Below are 19,866 nucleotides of genomic sequence, written 5' to 3' on the forward strand. Positions count from 1 at the left end.
CAACACATTTGCCATACAGACCATCCCACAGCAGCATCTGGTATATTTTGTTGTAGAAATATAAAACTAACTAACACAAGAAGGCCTCGAAGTCACTAAAAGGATCAATATCACTCAGACAATATCATCTAAATAAATATCAAAATTAGAGACCAATGGCAAAATTAATTTTAAAATACATGGGAAGTATAAGAACACTCTTAAGCAGCGTGCCCATTAAAGAAGAATCACGATGGAAAGTGAAGAATATAAAAAACTGAATGGCAGAGAAACAAATCCACGTTCAACTCTGTGTATAGTGGCTAATGCAGCATCAACATGACATACAGGGAGGCCATTGCACCAAGAAGACTGAGTTCCCAAGTTAGCAAATAGAAACTCAATGCAACCAGTGGAGAGCTAGAAACAGAACTTAGGCCTGACCAACCGGAAGCAACCCACTCACCTCTGGCCAGGGACTTTAAGCCCACCTTAACCAATCAAATACCTTCTTGGAACTGTTCATCTTTTAAAAAAACTTTTATTTTAGGGCAATCGTGGTGGTGCACACCTTTGATCCCAGCATTTGGGAGGCGGAGGCAGGTGGGTCTCCATAAGTTCAAAGCTTGTTTATGAAGTCAATCCTTTAAGGAAAAAAGAATACAGCTACTCCAGATAGAGCGAAAGAAACAGGAAGGTCACGGTTGACATTAAAGAAATAGAACACATGAGGTATGAGCAACACCCTCAGCAACTCAGTCAGTGCAGCATCTGAGGACAAATGTCTTGGACTCATTTTGCTCCTCGCCTGTGAATGGTAAACAAATCCTGTTGTCATCAGAATTGTACATTCAGAGTTCAGCCATCCCTGCCTACCTAGTTACCACTTTGGGCTGGCCCACAGCTCTTCCTCAAGCTCACTGCCACAGCTTGTCGCTGCTTTTCCTGCCGACACTGCGGTCCCTTTGGTCTAATTGTAGCACAGTGACCAAGATAAGCTCCTCTATGCAAAAGCCCTCGGTATTTCATTCAGAATAGAAGCTGATGTCCACGGAATGGACTACACGTTTCTCAAGGATCTTGTCTGACCCCTTGAGAGCCCTGCCCTGTAGAGGGCATAGGGGTCTTTGTGTTCACAGAAATGCATTAAGACAGTTCTCGAGCCGGGCGGTGGTGGCGCACGCCTTTAATCCCAGCACTCGGGAGGCAGAGCCAGGCGGATCTCTGTGAGTTCGAGGCCAGCCTGGTCTACAGAGTGAGTTCCAGGAAAGGCGCAAAGCTACACAGAGAAACCCTGTCTCAGAAAAAAAAAAAAAAAAAAAAAAAAAGACAGTGGTTCTCAACCTGTGGGTCATGACCTTTTTTTGGGGGGGTGTGTCAAATGATCCTTTCACGGAGGTCACCTAAGACCATCAGAAAACACAGATATTTACATTATGATTCATAACAGTAGCAAAATTACAGTTATGAAGTAGCAATGAAAATAATCTTATGGTTGGGGGTCACCACAACATAAGGAACTGCATTTAAGGGTCACAGCACCAGAAAGGTTGAGAACCACTGCACTAAGGGAATCTGGGATGCTAAGTACCCAGGGTTATTCCCTCAAGGGAAGGAATGCAAAACCTGCTTTTCTCCCAGAAGGCTGGAGCAGACATGCTTTCTAGCCTGGACACCTTTGTGTAATCTGTGTGGCTGGAGACTTTCTGGCACCAGACCCTCCTCCAGACCCGTTCTCAGATACTTGTTTTTCTCAGTCTACAGGATCTGTGTGTATGGAAGGGGTCGCAGGTACTTTACGAAGAGTTTTAGTAGTCACGCCTGATCTGTATTTAGCTTATTTTGTTCCTCAAAGAGACTTAGTACGCTTTGTGTGAATGTGGGATTGAGTTAATCATCATGAGAATAGTTTTCCCCACATTGTGCTGTGTTTAAATAAGCCTAAAATAAACCACTCAGGTCAGACTCACTGGCTCTTGCGTGGTGGTGTGTGAAACTGCCTTCTTATCTCTCACGGCTTGTCTCTCAGCTGCCAGTGAAGGTCACAGGGACCCCTGCAACTGGCACCCAATGTGTGGGGCTGGACCCTAGCAGACATTTGTTTCTTTAACTGGAAGCAGAGGGTAGGAGTTTGGTCCTCTCACCCAAGGATTCATGAGCCTAAGTGAGAGAGTGAAATCGCATGAGTTCTTCTCAGTCCTCTGAGACAAATGATTTTATATAATTATTGAGATGTCTGTTCAGATCCAGGGGAGCAAAAATATTTAAAGCAACAGCTCTGTGACTTTGTACAAATGACTGTAAAATTTCCTTAGTCTCAGGACAACACTTAATGTGGAAAGCAAATTAATATGACAAACATGATCCTCCTAGGGCACATCTGTGAGCACAGAGACCGCTGTGCTCCTTACACTTCCCTAAATCTTATTTCACACACTGTTCCAGCTAGGTGTCCCCTTGGTTCTCTCTTCTGTCAGAAGCTCTTGATCCTGGCTGTCCTCTCTTCCTGGAATGTTCTGATAGACACATGCATGGTTAATTCCCTCTGTCCCATCAAGCCTGCCTGTCAGGTGCCATTTTCTCTCCTCCCCTGTACCTCCCCTCAGATCCCCTCAATCTTTCTTACCGTGATCTCTTTACTTTAGTAGAAACCATCCTCTTCTAATCTACATTGCACTTTTTATGGGACTTGTTTTTTAATTATCTCCTGCAATAGAATAGATTTTGGGTTTTTTGTTTTGTTTTATTTTGTTTTCAAGACAGGGCTTCTCTGGCTGTCCTGGAACTCGCTCTGTAGACCAGGCCAGCCTTGAACTCACAGAGATCTGCCTGCCTCTGCCTCCCGAGTGCTGGGATGAAAACTGTGCACCAGCGGCAGCTAGAATAGATTTTCAAGCAAGGCAAAGCAAGGCTTTTTATCCATTCTGTACACTCTGGTGCTTAGCTAGCATCTGCCACACACAGTACACTCCAAGAGCTGGTTCTCCAAAAAGCATAATAAACCAGATGTACTTTTGATAAGACAGAGTAAGAAAAAAGGAGGAAGTCACAGGTAAACAATATCAAGAACAGAAAAGGGAAATCAATACAGACACAAATGATTCTTTTTCAAACCATCAAAGAACATTTTTATACCCAGCCAGAAACTGAAGCTATAGATCTTTCTAAAAATGGATACTTTCTTGGAAAAGTACAGCTTACCAAAACTTAGTCAAGAAAGAAAAAACAAACAAAAGCAGAGCACCTTTTTTTCTATTTTCTTTTGTTTTTTCGAGACAGGGTTTCTCTGTGTAGCTTTGCGCCTTTCCTGGAACTCACTCTGTAGACCAGGCTGGCCTTGAACTCACAGAGATCCACCTGGTTCTGCCTCCCGAGTGCTGGGATTAAAGGTATGTACCACCACTGCCCAGTCAGAGCACTTTTAAAACTATAGCACAAAGGAATTGAAATAGTAGTTTTGAAATCATTCATAATAAAACTCCAACAGGCCGGACAGACTTACAGAGGGCTTCTACCAACCCCCAAATCCTCAATTTCACATCCTTTCCCAGAGAATAGAAAATGGGAGACAGAACACTAACTCGTTTTATGAGAATAATCAAATTATCAAATCTAGATAAAATGCCAGCAAATCAAAATTCATCAAGGATAACAAGAACAAAAGGCACAAAAATATACCATGTTTGCTGGGCAGTGGTGGCGCACGCCTTTAACCTAAGCACTTGGGAGGCAGAGGCAAGAGGATCTCTGTGAGTTCGAGGTCAGCCTAGTCTACAAAGCAAGTTCCAAGACAACCAGGACAGTTACACAGAGAAACCCTGTCTCAAACCAAACAAAACGAACCAACCAACAAACAAAAATCCCAAACCAACAAATACACACACACACACACACACACACACACACACACACACACACACACCATGGCCAACCAGGGCCTAATGCAAGAAATAAAGGATTTGTAACAGCAATGTATTTTTGTAATATTTGTAATATTAATGTAAAAATAATATGCTCTTCTCAACAGATGTGACTTCACTTAAAATTGAGAACCAATCTGTTCTTGTGGTGTGGTGGCATGTGCCTGGAGTCCTGGTACTCAGGAAACTGAGGCAGGAGGATCTTAAATTCTAGACCAGCTTGAATCACACAGAGAGACCCTGTCCCAAAAAAATAAGAAAGTCATCTAGGCCGTTGCCTTTGTTAAATATTATACGGAGGTCCTAGCCCTTGCTAATGAGACAAGACAATAAATTATAGAATTTGACAAGGGAGAAAGGGAAAATGCCAGTGTTTAAAGATGATAAAACTGGCCGGGCGGTGGTGGCGCACGCCTTTAATCCCAGCACTCGGGAGGCAGAGGCAGGCGGATCTCTGTGAGTTCGAGGCCAGCCTGGACTACCAAGTGAGTTCCAGGAAAAGGCGCAAAGCTACGCAGAGAAACCCTGTCTCGCAAAAAACAAAAAACAAAACAAAAAAAAAAAAAAAAAAAAAAAAAAAAAAGATGATAAAACTGTTGATCATGGACTGGAGAGATAGCTCAGAAGTTAAGAGCATTTTCTACCTTTTCAGACAACCTGACTTTGGTTCCCAGCACCCACACTGGATGATTCACCAGCCCCCATAATTCCAGTTCCAGAGAATCTGATGCCCTCTCCTGGCCAATGTGGGCACCTGAACTCATGTGTATATGCCCTCACACGCATATACACATAAACATTTTTTTTTTTAAATTTTTAAAAACTGTCAGTCACTTAAGAGTTTAAGACATGGCTCAGTGAACCATATTCCGATGCTTCCCACGCATCCAGCTCTTTCTTAAACCAAACATGGAGGACAGATGAGCATTGAAAGAAAGAGAAAAAGACATAGTCCTTACTGCCAGAATCTGGTAGACATTCTCCATTAAGTGCATTATTTGTGGTTTGGGCTTTTCCATTTTTTGAGGTATGCATATTATTTTTTTTCTTTCAGTTGCCTTGTGTGTTAGATCACTACATTGTCTAACATTTAAAATATCAATCTCTTTAGGGCTGGCCAGATGACTTAGCAGGTAAAGGCATTTGCTGCATAAGTCTGGTGATCTGAGTTCAGTCTTCTGTGGTGGTATTCTAATTGTACTGAAAGGTGATTTTGATTGTATGTTAATAAATAAAGTTGCCCGGGGGTCAGAGCTATTAGAGCCATAGCAAGAGTGTGGCAGTGGTGGCACAAGCCTTTAATCCCAGCACTTGGTAGAAGAGCTAGGTAGATCTCTGTGTGTTCAGGGATACAGCCAGCATTGGAGACATATGCCTTTAAGACCTGGGGGGCGGTACTTACAGACAGTGACGAGGCAGTCACATGTTTGGGTTTACAACCAATGAGAAGGCAGAACAAAAAGACTATGAAAAGACATACACACAGGAAGTAGTTCTCTTTCGGAGAGGTAGGAGCACCGCAGGAGGAAGGGTGAGATTTTAGCTCTGAGCTCTGACCTCTCGGCTTTCTCTTTTACATTGGTTCTGTGTTTCTTATTTAATAAGACGGTTGGTTACATCAACAGTCTTCAGACTCCAAAGGGAAAAGTAAAATGAGAAGACCAGCTCCACAAAGTGTGCTCTGGTCTCCACATGCAGAGCCCTCCCACCCATCAAGTACACATACACAGTAACAACAATAAGAAGAATGAAATTACAATTTAAGAATCCCTTTATTCCTTGGACTAGCCTCTGTCTGACCGTGATGTGGTCTTTGTTCTTTTTTTGTTTCAATTTCCAATTAGGTTTTTTTCTATATGCATTCTTTTCACTGTGCCTATTTTTATTTTGTAACATTTTCTGTCTTCACTTTTTCTTTTACCCTTTGTATTTTCAGTTTCAATTTCCCAATTGGGTGGGTATATATATATATACATTCTTGTCATTGTGCCTATTTTTATTTTTATGACATTTCTATCTTCATTTTTGTACCCTTTGTATTATCAGTATATTTATTATTTGAAAGTCTCTAGCAAGAATTTTTTAAAGTTTGTTTCATTTGAAAATGAAAAAGGTGATCATCGAAATAAGAAAGGAATCAACACTGCGGATCCAGCAGTATTAGAAACTGTTAAAATGCAAATGTATAGGGGCTATGTGTGGAGTCTGTAAAATGTGTGCTTTGCATGTGCAAAGCCCCAGCTTAATCCCTAGTGTCAATGAGCACACACACACACACACACACACACACACACACACACACACGCCCTTGAGGCTGTAGCTCAGTGGTAGAATGCTTCCTGGAATATGTGAAACTCTGGTTCAATGTGCAACACCACCATAAAATAAACACAAAACAAGAGGGAGAGGCTCTAATACTTACCTAGTCCTAGCTCTCTGAAGGAAGGGGATGCCAGCCACCACATGTGGCGGCACACAGCTTAGGAGGCAGAAGCTGGAGGACCAGAGCAAGTTTAAGGTTAGCCTGGTCTATGTACACAGCAAGTTCCATGCCAACCAGGGTTCATAATAAGATCCTGTCTCAAAACACAGAATAAAAAGATCTCAGCAAGGCAATGAGAAGAGAAATGTTTATAAAGGTAATTATTAGAACTAAAGAAGTTTGGTTTCTTGGATGAAAAATTCTCAGAGTGATGGGCAAGAATTAATGAAATCTACAATCGGCATCAATTTGGCAATAACTAAACAGTAAAATAATCCAGAAGATTAGCGAGAAAAGAAATGAGATTTTACATATTGCAGGCAGGGCTATAGCATGAGTCAACTACTTTGGAGAACAACTTGATGGTAGTGAGAGAGGACCCCTGAGTTGGGACTCCGTGGTTCCGTTTTCAGAAAGCAGTCTTAAATGTTTCACATTGCAGCAATGTACATAACAGGGAAAAAAGTCTGGGGAGGACCTAGCTGCATTTTAGTGGACAAAAGTGAAGAAACACTGTGTTCGTTTGTGATTTACTAACCTGTGATGTGAAATCAAAGAGGATCTGGAAGAAAACGAGTTCACATTTCTTCATTTGTTTGGATGGTTAGGACGTTGGTAGAAGACTGTCATGGTTTCTTAATGACTTTTCTTATATCCTCGTTATTTTATAATTTTCTTACATTCACGTTTAAAAGAGCAAAAAGTCAATGGAAGGAAGCATCAAAAAGTCAGAAAGGGGTTAAATACATCCCTCACTTAGGCTGGGCGGCAGTGGTGCACTCCTTTAGTCCCCACACTCTGGAGGCAGAGCCAGGTGGATCTCTGTGAGTTCGAGGCCAGCCTGGTCTACAGAGTGATAAAGGTTAAATATTTGTGTCTGTGTGTTTGGCTGTAGGCAGTATTTCCCCAACTACTTTATTGAAGTTTTACGTAACTTTCATGTAAAATTTTATGTATTTTCTAACTTTTGTCCCAAGTCTCTATTCCTTTTTAAAAAAGATTTGTTTTCATTTTATGTGTAAGTGTGAGTGCTTACATGTATGTCTGTGTAGCACATGCATGTCTGGAGCCCAGAGAGTCTAGAAAAGGTTGCTAGATGCCCTGGAACTGGAGCTATAGGCAGTTATGAGCCACCAGGTATGTGCTGAGAACTCAACCCTGGTCCTTTGTGAGAGAAGCAAGTACTTATAATCAGTGAGCCATCCCTCCAGCCTCTTCCATTACTTAAAAAAAAATTAATGATTCAAAGCAGTGCAAAGGGGGTGCTGGAGGCAGTATATAATCTATCAATATAGAAAATCCCTGCACATCCCTAAAAATAAAATTAAAAATCTTAAACTTTTCTCTCCATACGCCCTCTCCCCAGAGGTAACTTCTATGCACATTTTATTTTATTATCTTTTTTTTTGCCTTCAGAGAAAAACTAAATATGAGCAGGAATAGATTGCATACATTTATGTGTTCAGTTGATATTGGTTTTGTAATGGAAAATACCTAGAATTTAACCAAAGAGGGGGAAAAAAATCTATTCTGCAAACTTAAAAGCACTAGGCCTCCAGGAATACCTTATCAACTCAGAACACAAGACTCTTCAGAGAAAAGAGAAGTGGCTGATGGGAGAAAAGACCATAGAAGCCATTTCAGGGTAGTCCTTTGTAAGAAGAAATGGAAGGTGGCAAGGAAGTGTTCCAGGTAATGGAGCCCAAATTCCCTGGGAATGGAGAACTGGACTTCTAAGTTCTCTGGTCCTGGGGTAGAGTTTCTCTGGATGGTTAACTCTGACGATGCTGTTAGGCTTTGGGGGTCAAAAATTCCCTTTTAAGCAGACCTGGGAGTTCCCGGCACATCAAGGGCTTTATGAAGGCAAGGGGACCTGGAAGTCAACCAGCCAGCCAAAGACAGTGTCTGTCTCTCATTCAGAGGGAAGGGGACATGTCTATACCCAGGACCATTCCCTGTCCACAGCATTCCTCCGAGGCCATGAGAGCTTCTTAGACCACATTGTGCTGGTCACCTTCACTCTTGGGAAAACAGAGTTCTGGCCTTGGTAAAGAGAACTTGGAAAATTCATGGATGACAGATTTGGCAGATGACAAGTCAAGTGGCATAACTCCCAGGCTCCGGGGAGGGACACACTCTATCTCTTTCATCCTCATGGTCACACAGAGCTTCTTGGGTCAGGCATACAGAATGGAAGCTACCCCAAGCTGAATTCCATCCATCATCTTCCACGTAGTCCCTCCCCTCCCTACTCCAGCCCCCTTGACTTTGGTTAGCGGAGTGTGTCATGTCAAAAATGTGCTTCATGACTGTTCAGTCATCACTCTCTAAAGTTCACTGGAACTTCCCCCTAGCCAAAGTAAGGAGCTGTATTCAGTTCTAGAGGGTGGCTGCATTCCCTCCAGAGCTCACCACTATCCTGGTCTCAGGGTTAGTGGATCTCAAGAAAGCTCTGGGAGCCTTGCTGTTTGTCTAACTGTGCCACGGGGGAAATGATGTAAGAAGGAAGATGTAATTTTGCCGTCGTTGAGATCACACTTTGGTGGGAAATGGCCAAGTCAGCATTTGTGAGACCCTGCATTAATGTAGACCCAGTGAGAGAGTGAGAGCCTGATGTGGAAAGACTCTTGCCCAAGAGAAGAGGAGAGCTTGGCAGATTAGATGGGCTGGAGTACACACATGTCAAGGCAAGGACAGCAGATGGAGGTCCAGGGCCTCAGCCGTGGGAATCAAGGGCTTGGGTGAGGTTAGACAAACTAGACCAGCATGTGGAGTGAGGCCTGAAGAATCTAGGCTGATAGTTGACGAAATTGAAAATGAAAATCTTTCATCATCATCCTAGATGCCCTACCTACACATAAAAGCATCCTGTCTGTTTAGGAGATATGAAAGGGTCATTGTCTCAAGTCCACCAAACCTTGCTTTTGGGTTAAGATGAATGAATAATTAATTTGGCCTAAATTAAACCAAAGGTCTTACGCATACTGGGCAAGAGCTCTACCACAAGCTATATCCACAGGAAGAATTTCACATCCAGGCACAGAATATAAATTTTACATATATTAAAATATTTTACACACATAAAATGTCTGTCATAAGGATCACGCTATATCTTATATATAGAGAGAGAGCTGTATCTATAATTCGAATACAACTTCATACCTTATTACAATTGAAATCTTAAAAATTGTGGCTTTCCACTGAACGCGCCCTGTGGCTGCTGCTGAACCCCAACATGACAGAGACCTAATGGGTCTTCATGAAAAAAATCTACCCTTCTGATGCCAATGGAGATTGAGAGCCCAATATGGCCAGCTTTGGCAAGCATTAATGTAAGCCTAGGAACTGTAGCCATGAGATTGGATTCTCCAGAAGAGCTGCCAGCTAAAGTCGTGCTGGGATCAAGAAAAACGGGCCTTGGCGGTTCGTCTTACTGGAGTTGTATCCATGCCAGTGGATGTCCACACAATCCAGAAGAGAATTTGACATTGCTGCTGCCGCTGTTGCTATTATAACAATGGCGCACACCGCTGCTACTGTTTCTGGGATTACCATTTCATAATTGCTTACTACAGCCAACACAGTGGAGAGACCCTGGCAACAAAAGTAGCTACCACAGTTAGTTAATCTTTCATTCTATTGGGCATGATAAATTTAATTCAGTAGTTATATACATCTCGATTGGCTTTGAAAATTATAAATTTATAAACTCAAGTTCCAGTTGCTTTTGAGATACTATCTTACAAGGACTCCAACGTACAGTATGGCTCGTTAAGGAAGGGAATGGCTCAGTTGCCTTTAGCCTACTGGCTATGGGTGAGATAGGACCTCTGTGGGTCTTTTCTGTATCGAACACACAGATTGCAAGCCCAGTGCCACTTTGAGATCTTTGGCAGCAATTAACTATGCAGCTCACACACAATTGAGCCTGTATGATAATGAGTATTCAGAGACGGGTAATGCCTTGGGGGGGGGCACTCACCAACCTAAGACAGAGCACCTGTGTGGCCTGGGCAGGTGTCTCCATGACTGGTAAGGTGACCTGCTGACGTCCCATGCAACCCAAGTCAGAAGCTCATTTTTTAATAAAAGGGGGACCTGTAGGGCCTTGGCCCCCCATTTTGGGTAACTGTTGCCTTGCTTGTGGACCTTGACCTTGATATCCTCCCTATGCTAATTCCCTGCCAGGTTTCACCCTTCTGAATGCTTAAGGGAAGTTCCTTGTCTGTGTATTCTGAATAATGGGCATTAACAGCTTAGAAGCAAGATTGTAAAACATCAGTAGTGAATTTCTGCCCTCCAGCGTCCTCCCATTGTGCTGTAAGCTTGTATTTAAGACCTCCTCACCCCTTCAAGAAATGACATTAGGCATTTAAAATTTAAATATATATATATATATATATGTATATACATATATAATTGAATGAATACTGCGAATGTAATCTATGAATACCACAAATGTGATTAATATCATGAGTGTAATTAATGAATATCATGAGTGTAATTTAAAAAATAAATAAATTGTGGCTCTCACTTAATTTGGTTGTCTTCATTTTGGTGGTATACCAGCTGGCGAGGGATTTGTAAGCAAAAGGAAGGAGGATGTAGACTTAAATATTGGCTGGCCAAGTGTGGAGCTTGTAGAATACTTCCAAGTTCCAAGTAGTGGCCTCCCTCCATCACATGGCCCTGAGGATACTTCAGAATTGGAGAAGGGTGGAGATACCCACCATAGCTGAATGGAAGGTGGGCTCCACCCAGACATGCAAGGGACGGCATCACCTTCAGCTGCCTGTGGAGGGATGGCTATCACAGGCCACATTGACTGATTCTTCTTTGCTGTTTCTGCCTCAGCTCAATACTTATAGGCCCTGAGCTTCCTGAAACCCTGACTAAGCCTCTAGCCTCCCCAGAGAACACAACTGTGCTCTGAACTGGTCTGTGGGTCACTTTGTCAGCAGTAACTAATGTGGGCCACCCTAGGGACTCTTTTTGGGGGATGAAGTAGTCTTTCAGGGCTAGGATCATTTAGCCAGCCTATATAAATGTCAGAAAATGGAAAGAAGGCCCACACCCAGCTGTTTCTTCCTAAGCACCCAAACTCCAGGCTCGAAGGATTCAAGGATAAGATACCAGCCACATTGGCTCTCAAAAACTCAAAAGTTCTGCTGAGAAAGTGTAAATAAACATGAAACCTGTGGGAAGCTGGACCATGAGGCCTGTCGCTAGAAAATGTGGTGCTCAGAGAATACCTTGAAATGTCATCGGACTCAGTTAGAGTGACTTCAGAGAACACACCTAGAGAGCCATCGGACTCAGTTAGAGTGACTTCAGAAAACACTCAGGAACCATAATGACTCAGCACTTCAGGCTGCTTGTCTCCCAGCCTGATGACCTACGATGATAGCCACTGATGTCCCAAGTCGTCCTCTGACTTCAACATGATCACTGTGATGAACACACACACGTGTGCATACACACACACACACACACACACACACACACGCATACACACACACACACACACAATCAATTAACGTCACCTTGGTCAATCGGTACATCGCCACCTCCCTCCCTCACGCCCCTTTGATCTCTTCCTTTCCCTTGCCTTGGGGCCTCTGTCTCCTTTAATCCCCTTTTCCTCTCCTCTTCTTCCCGTGGCTGCCCTTAAAACAACTATGCTCTTGTCCCCTTTCAATCTCCACCTATCCACCAACCCTCTGGATTTCTAAACATAGTTTTTAACAACAGGAAATACGAACCCGGTAAACACGGTCACTGTTGACCGCAGTTAAGGAGGGAAGGTAGAGGAGTCGCCGAGAAATCGGAAAGGAGAGAAATCGCTGAGAAACTGAAAACCTTGGCCTGCAAGGAAGGCCTGTGTGAAGAAAGAGCGGCAGACATAGGCCAGCCAGATGGTGAGGACTCCCGAGATCTTGCTGGCAGCTGTTGCCCACCCCCTTCTTGCACGGGCACCTGGAATCCTTCCCACACTTAGACCTGGATTCGTTTTTTGCCTTCGCCCCAACCAGGTACCTGGCTCAGGACTTCTGATCTCCTTCCTTCTGTGCCTGAGCCTCTGAGCTTGCTGAGAGGTAAGGTTACAAAGTGTGAAAACAACTCCCTTCCAGTCTTCACAGCCTCCGATTTCAAAGCCCACCCCGCAGTGGATGCCTCCTGCCCCTCCTGAGGGATAGAACAGTCCTGTGGTGACCAAGGAGCCAGCCACGCCCCCAGCTCTCTTTGGAGCATCAGGGATCCCTCCTATCCTTTTTCCAGAATGGCTTCTGGCAAGTCTGTCCCCCTTTATCCCACCAACTACTCGCTGATAATAAAAATCACCAGAACATAAGCAACTGTCAGAGGTCAAATCTGCACACAAATTACGTCCAGTCCTTTACGGCATCCCAATTGGTACAAATAATCACCAAGGACACATATAGAGAAAAGCCACTTCCTCAAAGCCTTGCAGCTCCTAAGACACAAAGCCGGTATTCCATCAGTGTCTGCCGCCTCGCGGTCCACTGCGCAGCAATGCAGTACCCATTCACTGAGCATGCCCTGCATGCAGAGCACTGGGCGAAGTGTTTGCAAGAGACTGGAGAGCCCCAAACCCTCCCCTTGTGGGAACAAACAAATGGGGGAGCAGCACCTTGAAAAGGCACTCAGGCTTCTAGGAGAGAATAGATCCATTCTGTTGCGCGGGAACAAGGGAGTAGGAAAGACCGACCCCGTGCGAGAGGTGAAGGCTAGAAACAGCCCCAAAGTCTGAGCAACTCCAGGTGGGAGTTTAGAAACATTTAAGGGAGGGCAAAAAAGGCAGTTTGTTTTGGGAAGCAGAGGGGGACCCTTCTGAGAGTGCTGCTCCTCCCTGTGTGCGTGCGTGTGTGTGTGTGCGTGCGTGTGTGTGTGTGTGTGTGTGTGTTTGTGTGCATGCGTTTGCACATGCATGTGTGTGTGCATATGTGTGTATGTGCACGTGTGTGAGTGTATTTGTGTGCATGTGTTTGCACGGGGGGGGGGGGCGGTGTTGGTGAAATTACTATATTAAGAACGTGGGTAGCATGTTCTGATTCTCACCAGGGGAGAGATACAATGCAAATGGCATCTGAGGGAAGCGACTCTGCCAGGCATCTGTGGTTAGCAGAGACTACCTATCATGATCCACACGGCTGACCTAAGCCTGAGCTGGGTTGGTAGGATTAGAACATCTAATAATCTCAGTGACAAAACTGTTCTTAAAGCTTTCCAAAGTTCATCTGGCAAAGTTAAAATGAACTGCATCTTGAAACAGTGGCTATTTGCAGGATGAAAACTCATACCTGTGAGTAAATCAAAGTTTATTTTGTTACGATCACCTTGACTTGCACAAGGTGAAAAGGATTGTAATTCGGGTGTTAGAAAATGAGTCAGGAGGTCAGGGGAAGTTCGGTTTTGGTAAGCGGAGAAGGCGCTGATTTTACCGCCGTTCCCATTATGATAGTAGGGTTTTTTTTTCCCTTCTTTTAAAATCACCCCTGGGGAGATAAAGGACTTTTAGGGGACCTTCCAAGATCAGTGCTGTGTAAGACAGCAGGTTAAGAAATAAGACTCCACCCAAGATCCCAACCTTTGGCTTACCTGAGCTTCCCACGCTGAGCCACAAAAGTGGTCCCCACAACCAGAAGCGTCTCTCCCAGAGGGCAGGAGGCATCGCTGGGCTGGAGTCTTGGAGCCAGTGTGAAGGAGAGACCTAAGTATCACACAATCCAGCCTCCCACTGAACATGCAACACCCACTTGGGACTTAGTGATCATTAGCTGGCTCCATGGCTTATAAAATAAGTAAGTAAGTAAATAAATAAATAACGCTTCCTATTTGTATAACCTCGAGAGTTTTCAGTTTCTTCTTCTCAATGAAAATGAGCACCCTTCCCACACTTTTTTTTTTTTTCCTTTCTTAAACCAGGGGACGTTGAAACACACTGTTCTTCCTCTCTGAGCCAAACAAGATCAGGAAATGACTTTCCACGCCTCTCCCATTTCCCATTATGAAATGTCAGTGATGACCAAGGCAGCCTTTCATCTCCCTGTGGTTACAAAACTCTCACTGTAATGGAATTTCTGTGGACATGTTTGGCCCTGGGAAGACAGGCCAGCTGGAGCCTGAAAACCTCTTTCACTTTTGGATGCCCGGGGCCTCACCCGGTGTGCAGCCAACAACACCCATAGATGTACATCTGCCGGACAGGGTAACAGGAGATCAGATGTGGTTCTGCAGAGTGCGGCACCACAGCCTCTTGGGGTTAGAAGGCAGACATGCACCTCTGTGCTACACACACACACACACTCACACACTCACACACACACACACACACACACACACACACACACACACACACACACTAAATATTTAAAATTTTCAGTGTAGGATGAAAAAGGAGTCTCTACCCACTATTATCCCCTACTTCCAGTTCCCAGAGCGCACAGAAGGCCCCATGGTCATGATTTTCTTATGAGTCCTCTGGAGATAGTCTATCTCAACTCCCACCCCTGCCTTTTAGAACAACAATACAGTTCTAACCTATTACACACATCGTGTGTGTGTGTGTGTGTGTGTGTGTGCGCGCGCGCGCGCGCGTGTGTGCACATATATGAGCACAGGAGTGCATGAATGTGTGTGTGGTGTGCAGTGGCACAGCACACGCTGTCGTCAGAGGACACCTTGCAGCAGTCAGTTCTCTCCTTCCCCCTTGTGAGACCCAGGGATCAAACACATGTCATCGGGCTTGGTGGCAAGCCCCTGTACCCACTAAGCCATCTCTGCAGCCCCACAGATCTGCCAGACATTGCTTTTCAAGCTCACAAATGTATCTGAGAGCTTCCTTGTTCTTGTTTCCAGGATGCTTAGGCCATGTCATAAAGTTTGGGGGCCCAACCCCAAATGCACCCATCCTACAACACCCGGGAGCCTAATTTTCCCCCAAGTTCCTCTCCAATTTGAGTTGAGGGTAGGACATTGGAGTTCCCACTCCTGGATGCCCTGTATGTCCTGCATATAAGCATGTGAACACATGCACACACACACACACACACACACACACACACACACACACACACACACACACACACACTTCAGAACAAGGCACTGTAAGTGAAGACTGCCAGAGACAGTTGAGCCATCTCCAACTGACCCAGCTCACTTCTCTTGCTGGAAGCTCTCAAGAGCAATTGTAGACCATGCAGGGAACACAGCATTCCCAAACAGTAGAGAACTGGCCAGATGAATCTGGGCCCTGATCCAGCCTTTCTGCCTCCTCTTTCCCAGAAACAGGAGGATCTTCGATGTTTTGGCCCATAGAAGCACGTGTCTCTTGTGTATAAAACCCAGGGCTGACTGCCCTCTGAGTCTCTGAGCTGTTGTGAAGTGGGACACATACAGAGGACAGCATTCCTGAGTCGTGAGGGATGGCTAAAAATGCATCCTAGGCTTGTGGTTTCCCTGCTCTGTGGGTAATAAGTCTACTTCCTGTAACTTGGGAAGAGGAGAAGGAGCCCTGTCTCCGGTCGAAGGCAAGTTAATAACAGGAATGCAATGAAGCCATTTCACACAATCTAAAGTCTTCTGGAGAAAGAAAGTCCCATATGATCTTTGCACCACACCACACGGCTTTAGACCCCTTTCTGGTTGTTTGTTTGTTTTGTTTTGTTTTTAGCCAGGGCAGCGTTGACAATTGCCTGCTTAAGCTAGACAAGGGCTATGAGACCGAGTGCCATGCCCAGCCACAACTTCCATTTCCAAAGCAATATTCCTGCTTTCCCAGAACAAACCAATGGAGAGCTGCGCTACATTTGTCCAGACAAAAGGTCACAGGGGAGGGCTGGGGTTTCTCAGAATAGAAAGATGCTGCGTCCACAAATGACGCCAGGGCTTCAACTGTGCAGAGAACCGTTTGTAGCTTTGGAATGAAAGTTTGGTGCTAAAACTCTAAGGCTAATGTGTGTTCTCAAACTCAAAACTGTAAGTTTTGCAGGCTTCTCTTTGGGGCTGCAGTACGACAAGGCAGAACCAAGAGACAGCCTCAGGAGATAAGACATGTGGGTCTCTTGGATTGAGTCAAAAAGTTTCCCGAGTGGCAGAAGAAACCGGCTTGAGGTGGTAATGTTTGGGGATCTCCCTGTATCTCCCATTTCATCACAGGCTGGCAGAAAGAAGACACCAGATGCACTTTTTAAAGAGATGTCACTAGCATTTAGATAGCATAGTTTCACATTGCTAATCTTCCTTTGAGTGCTTGTCATATGTCAGATATGTGTGCATGCAAAACACAGTCCACAAGGCAAGTGATGTTACTATCTCTGCTTGGTATGTGTGGAAAGGCAGAGCCAGGTTAAATAACTTTCCCAAGTCCACACACAGTAGCAGGGCAAGTTTTCAATCTAAAATGCTGCCACCAGCGACTGCATTTTTCTCCACTAAATCTGGATGCTATTATGGGTATTACATCACCTCCCAGCAGCCCTCAAGGTGGGCAGCGTCACCCTACTTCCATTAGTCCTAGTGACGTGAGGCCCTGGGAGCCAAGGGGACTCTCAAAGGCAGTTTTCTGCACAGTATCAGAGCAGGCCTTCCTTAAGTCTAACTGTACAGCTGACACCATGTCCCTGAAGCAAGAGAACAGTGTCATCTGCCCAGGTCTCCTGCATTCAGGGCTGGGGAACCCACAAAGCCCACCTTAGCCTAAATGCCACCTCCACTGGGCTGTCTCTGGCAGAGGTTATCCTGTTAGAGATTTTTTTTTTCCCTCAAGGCCATGTTCGACAATCACCTTTATTGTTTTCGCCCTCTCAATGACTGCCACGTTCTTCCACTTACCAGTTGTACTAACATGAACTTGAAGTGTTTATTTAAACAAGCTTTTGTGGGGTGGGCAGAGGTATTTTGAGAGCATGTAGCCTAGGCTTGCCTGGAGCTCATTATGGAGACCGGGCTGATCTTACATTTACCATGTAGCCCAGGCTAGCCTCAAAATCATGGCGATCTTCTTGCCCCTGTCTCCAGAATGCTGGGCTTACAGGCATGGAATATCATGCCCAACTTAAACTCTCATAAATGTTTCATCTGGAATGCCTACATGAAGCAAACACACCCAGCCCCTGGAGTGGGCGGACAGGTACAGTGTTACCGTCACCTACTAGCATTGACCAACACGGGGAAGGGTGTGCCGGGTATCGCTGTGGTTGGAAGCACTGTTCTTTATTAGTACATGAAAATGTCGGTGCACAGCTTCACAGACAGAAGTCAAAGGACTCTCCCATGTGCCCTGTGCCCCTCCTCTGTCTGCTCCCCATTTGTAGCCTTTATAACGAACTGGTGCAGTAAGGTGTGTCTTTGAGGGCAAGCTGCCCTAACACTTAATCAGACATAAAAAGGAAGTTGTGGGAAGTCTGGCTTACAGTCATGAGACACAGGTCAGTCCGGGATGTGAGGAGGGACTCCGAAATGGGAAGGTCTTGTGGGTTGGCACCCTCAACCTGCAGATCTGATGCTAACTCTACGTAGATGGCATCAGCCCAGGATTTGAGGGCAAGCAGCTGGTGCCTTCTGGCGATTGGCTGCGGGTATGGGGAAACAACCTCCTCAGATCGGCTGCTGAAAGTGTCAGGTGGTGTGGGAGGAGGGGAAGCACTCCAACGCTTAACCCATTTCTTACAGTCCAATCTGGGCATAAAGCCCGGCTTGCTCTCATCCCAGCTGTGACTCTGCATAGACAACAGCACTCTGCCCCACTGTGTCATGTTTGGTTGCTCTGAACTGTTTAACACGGGGCGACACTTTGTCATCGTCCCCCCACCCCACCCCGCCCCACCCCCGCCGCCCTCTTCCTTTCCCTTTGCCATGTGGAAAAACCCTTAGCTATTCCTTAGAGGCCACTCCTGAATTCCGAAGATTGAATGATGATAGTAATAACGGCAAGGCTGCCCACTGCTCCTTATCTGGATGCACTGGGCCGATAGGTTCCAGTCCGACCCTGCAGCAGCTCCGTAGCTGCTAATGAAAGATGCGGGTTTTCTTGTTCCAGTGAGGCAGAGAATGAGGGGCGGTGGTGACTGTGGTTAGAGACTGGTGAACACGGGACTTAGGACAATGTAAGTTTTGCAGGACATAGAAGAAATCGTTCCCCTATCAACCTCAGACAGTAAATGAGGCACCATCAAGAGAGCTCTGTCTGTCCAGGACTGCGCTGGTTTTCAGCATGTGTCCAGTGGATAAATATGATGGGCTAATGGCGGGACCACACTTCTATTGAGGTGCTTGGACATTATACATCTAACTGACCATCTTTTTCTTGGTTCTCATCCTTCCTCTCTCCTTTCCCTGCTTTCCAAGGTCACCAGTTCAGTGTTTGAGGTTTGAGAAAAGACATCTGAAATTCTGGAATTTCCCAGTGTGCCTGTGGTGAAGTGAGACACAAACAAAACAGGACGTCCAGGGTCTTGTTGTCTGAGTGGTTAAAGCCCTACTCCAGATCTCAGCAGATGCTAAGATGGCCGTAAGTCTTCTGAACTTCCTCCCCTGCATTTTAAAGAGACCTAAAAGGGCTTGGATGAGCCTTCTGTCCCACAAACTCAGTTTACACCCGGAAACCGAAGTCGAAATTGCAGGAGTCAGAATTCTGCGGTTGTAGTGAGAAGGGAGGGAAATGGGTTCCTGCCCTTACCCTTGGCTGTGAGCCAGATGAGGAAGCCTCCTAGAAGACTTAAGTAACCCTATGGACTTCACTGTAGTAGCTGGACCTTTGCCAGGCAGCGTTCCCTTGAGACTGCCCAAAAAGATACCCAGCCACCTCCCAACAGATTCAGTGTGGGAACAGAGCTGTGAATGAGGGCTGTGGGTGAGCGGGAACAGAGGGAGAAGACAGAAAAGCAGCGTCAAGATGTAAAGGAGGCGACAGACTCACTGGAAGACACGAGCAGTTCAGTGCCGTCAGCTGGCTAGTTGCAAAGGTAACTTGGAGAGCTGTGGGGGATGGGAGGCTACCTAGCAATGCTCACTTAATCCATACTGATGAAGTGGTCGCTTTGTACGTGGGCACTGTGCAAGTGTCTGTGTGGAGCATGGAGACAAGCCAAGAGACAGTAACAGTGTGTGAAGAGTCGTGACGGCAAGTCCTGAGAACACCTGACACCAGCATCTGTAAGCTTGCACCGCCCGGGGACCGCAGGAATCCAGGTGAGAGTCAGCGCCACGAAGTCAAGGGAGAGATAGATGCAGGAGTGGGCTTGGTGGCATGCACCTTTTATCATGGTGCTCAAGAGACAAAGGCAGAGAGATCTCTGTATGAGGCCAGCCAGGACTCATATTAAAACCCGGTCTCAAAAAGAAGAGGGAGATGATAGTTTTAAAGTACAGGGCTGGGGATGTAGCTCAGCTCACAGAATGCTTGCCTAGCGTGCACAAAGGTCTAGGTTTGATCCCTCACACCAAATAGATTGGGCATGGCAT

At 45.4% G+C, this 19,866-nt stretch overlaps 1 protein-coding gene across 3 annotated transcripts in view; it reads right to left on the minus strand.

Annotated features, from left to right (window-relative positions):
- Pla1a (phospholipase A1 member A) overlaps positions 1-14,374 on the minus strand; it is a 34,913-nt gene extending 20,539 nt beyond the window's left edge. For 2 of the 3 annotated variants that reach the window (XR_013043736.1, XM_076548850.1), the window contains exon 1: positions 14,002-14,367. Coding sequence is in view for 2 of the 3 variants with exons in the window: in XM_076548850.1 (XP_076404965.1) it covers positions 14,002-14,074 (73 nt within the window). In the remaining variant the exon portion in view is untranslated. Of the gene's footprint in view, positions 1-14,001 lie in introns of all 3 variants that reach the window. The other variant, XM_006975739.4, reaches the window with a different exon arrangement.
- Between the last annotated feature and the right edge of the window lie 5,492 nt (positions 14,375-19,866).

Source organism: Peromyscus maniculatus, chromosome 12 (assembly GCF_049852395.1).
Source record: "Peromyscus maniculatus bairdii isolate BWxNUB_F1_BW_parent chromosome 12, HU_Pman_BW_mat_3.1, whole genome shotgun sequence".
NCBI classification, from domain to species: Eukaryota; Metazoa; Chordata; class Mammalia; order Rodentia; family Cricetidae; genus Peromyscus; species Peromyscus maniculatus.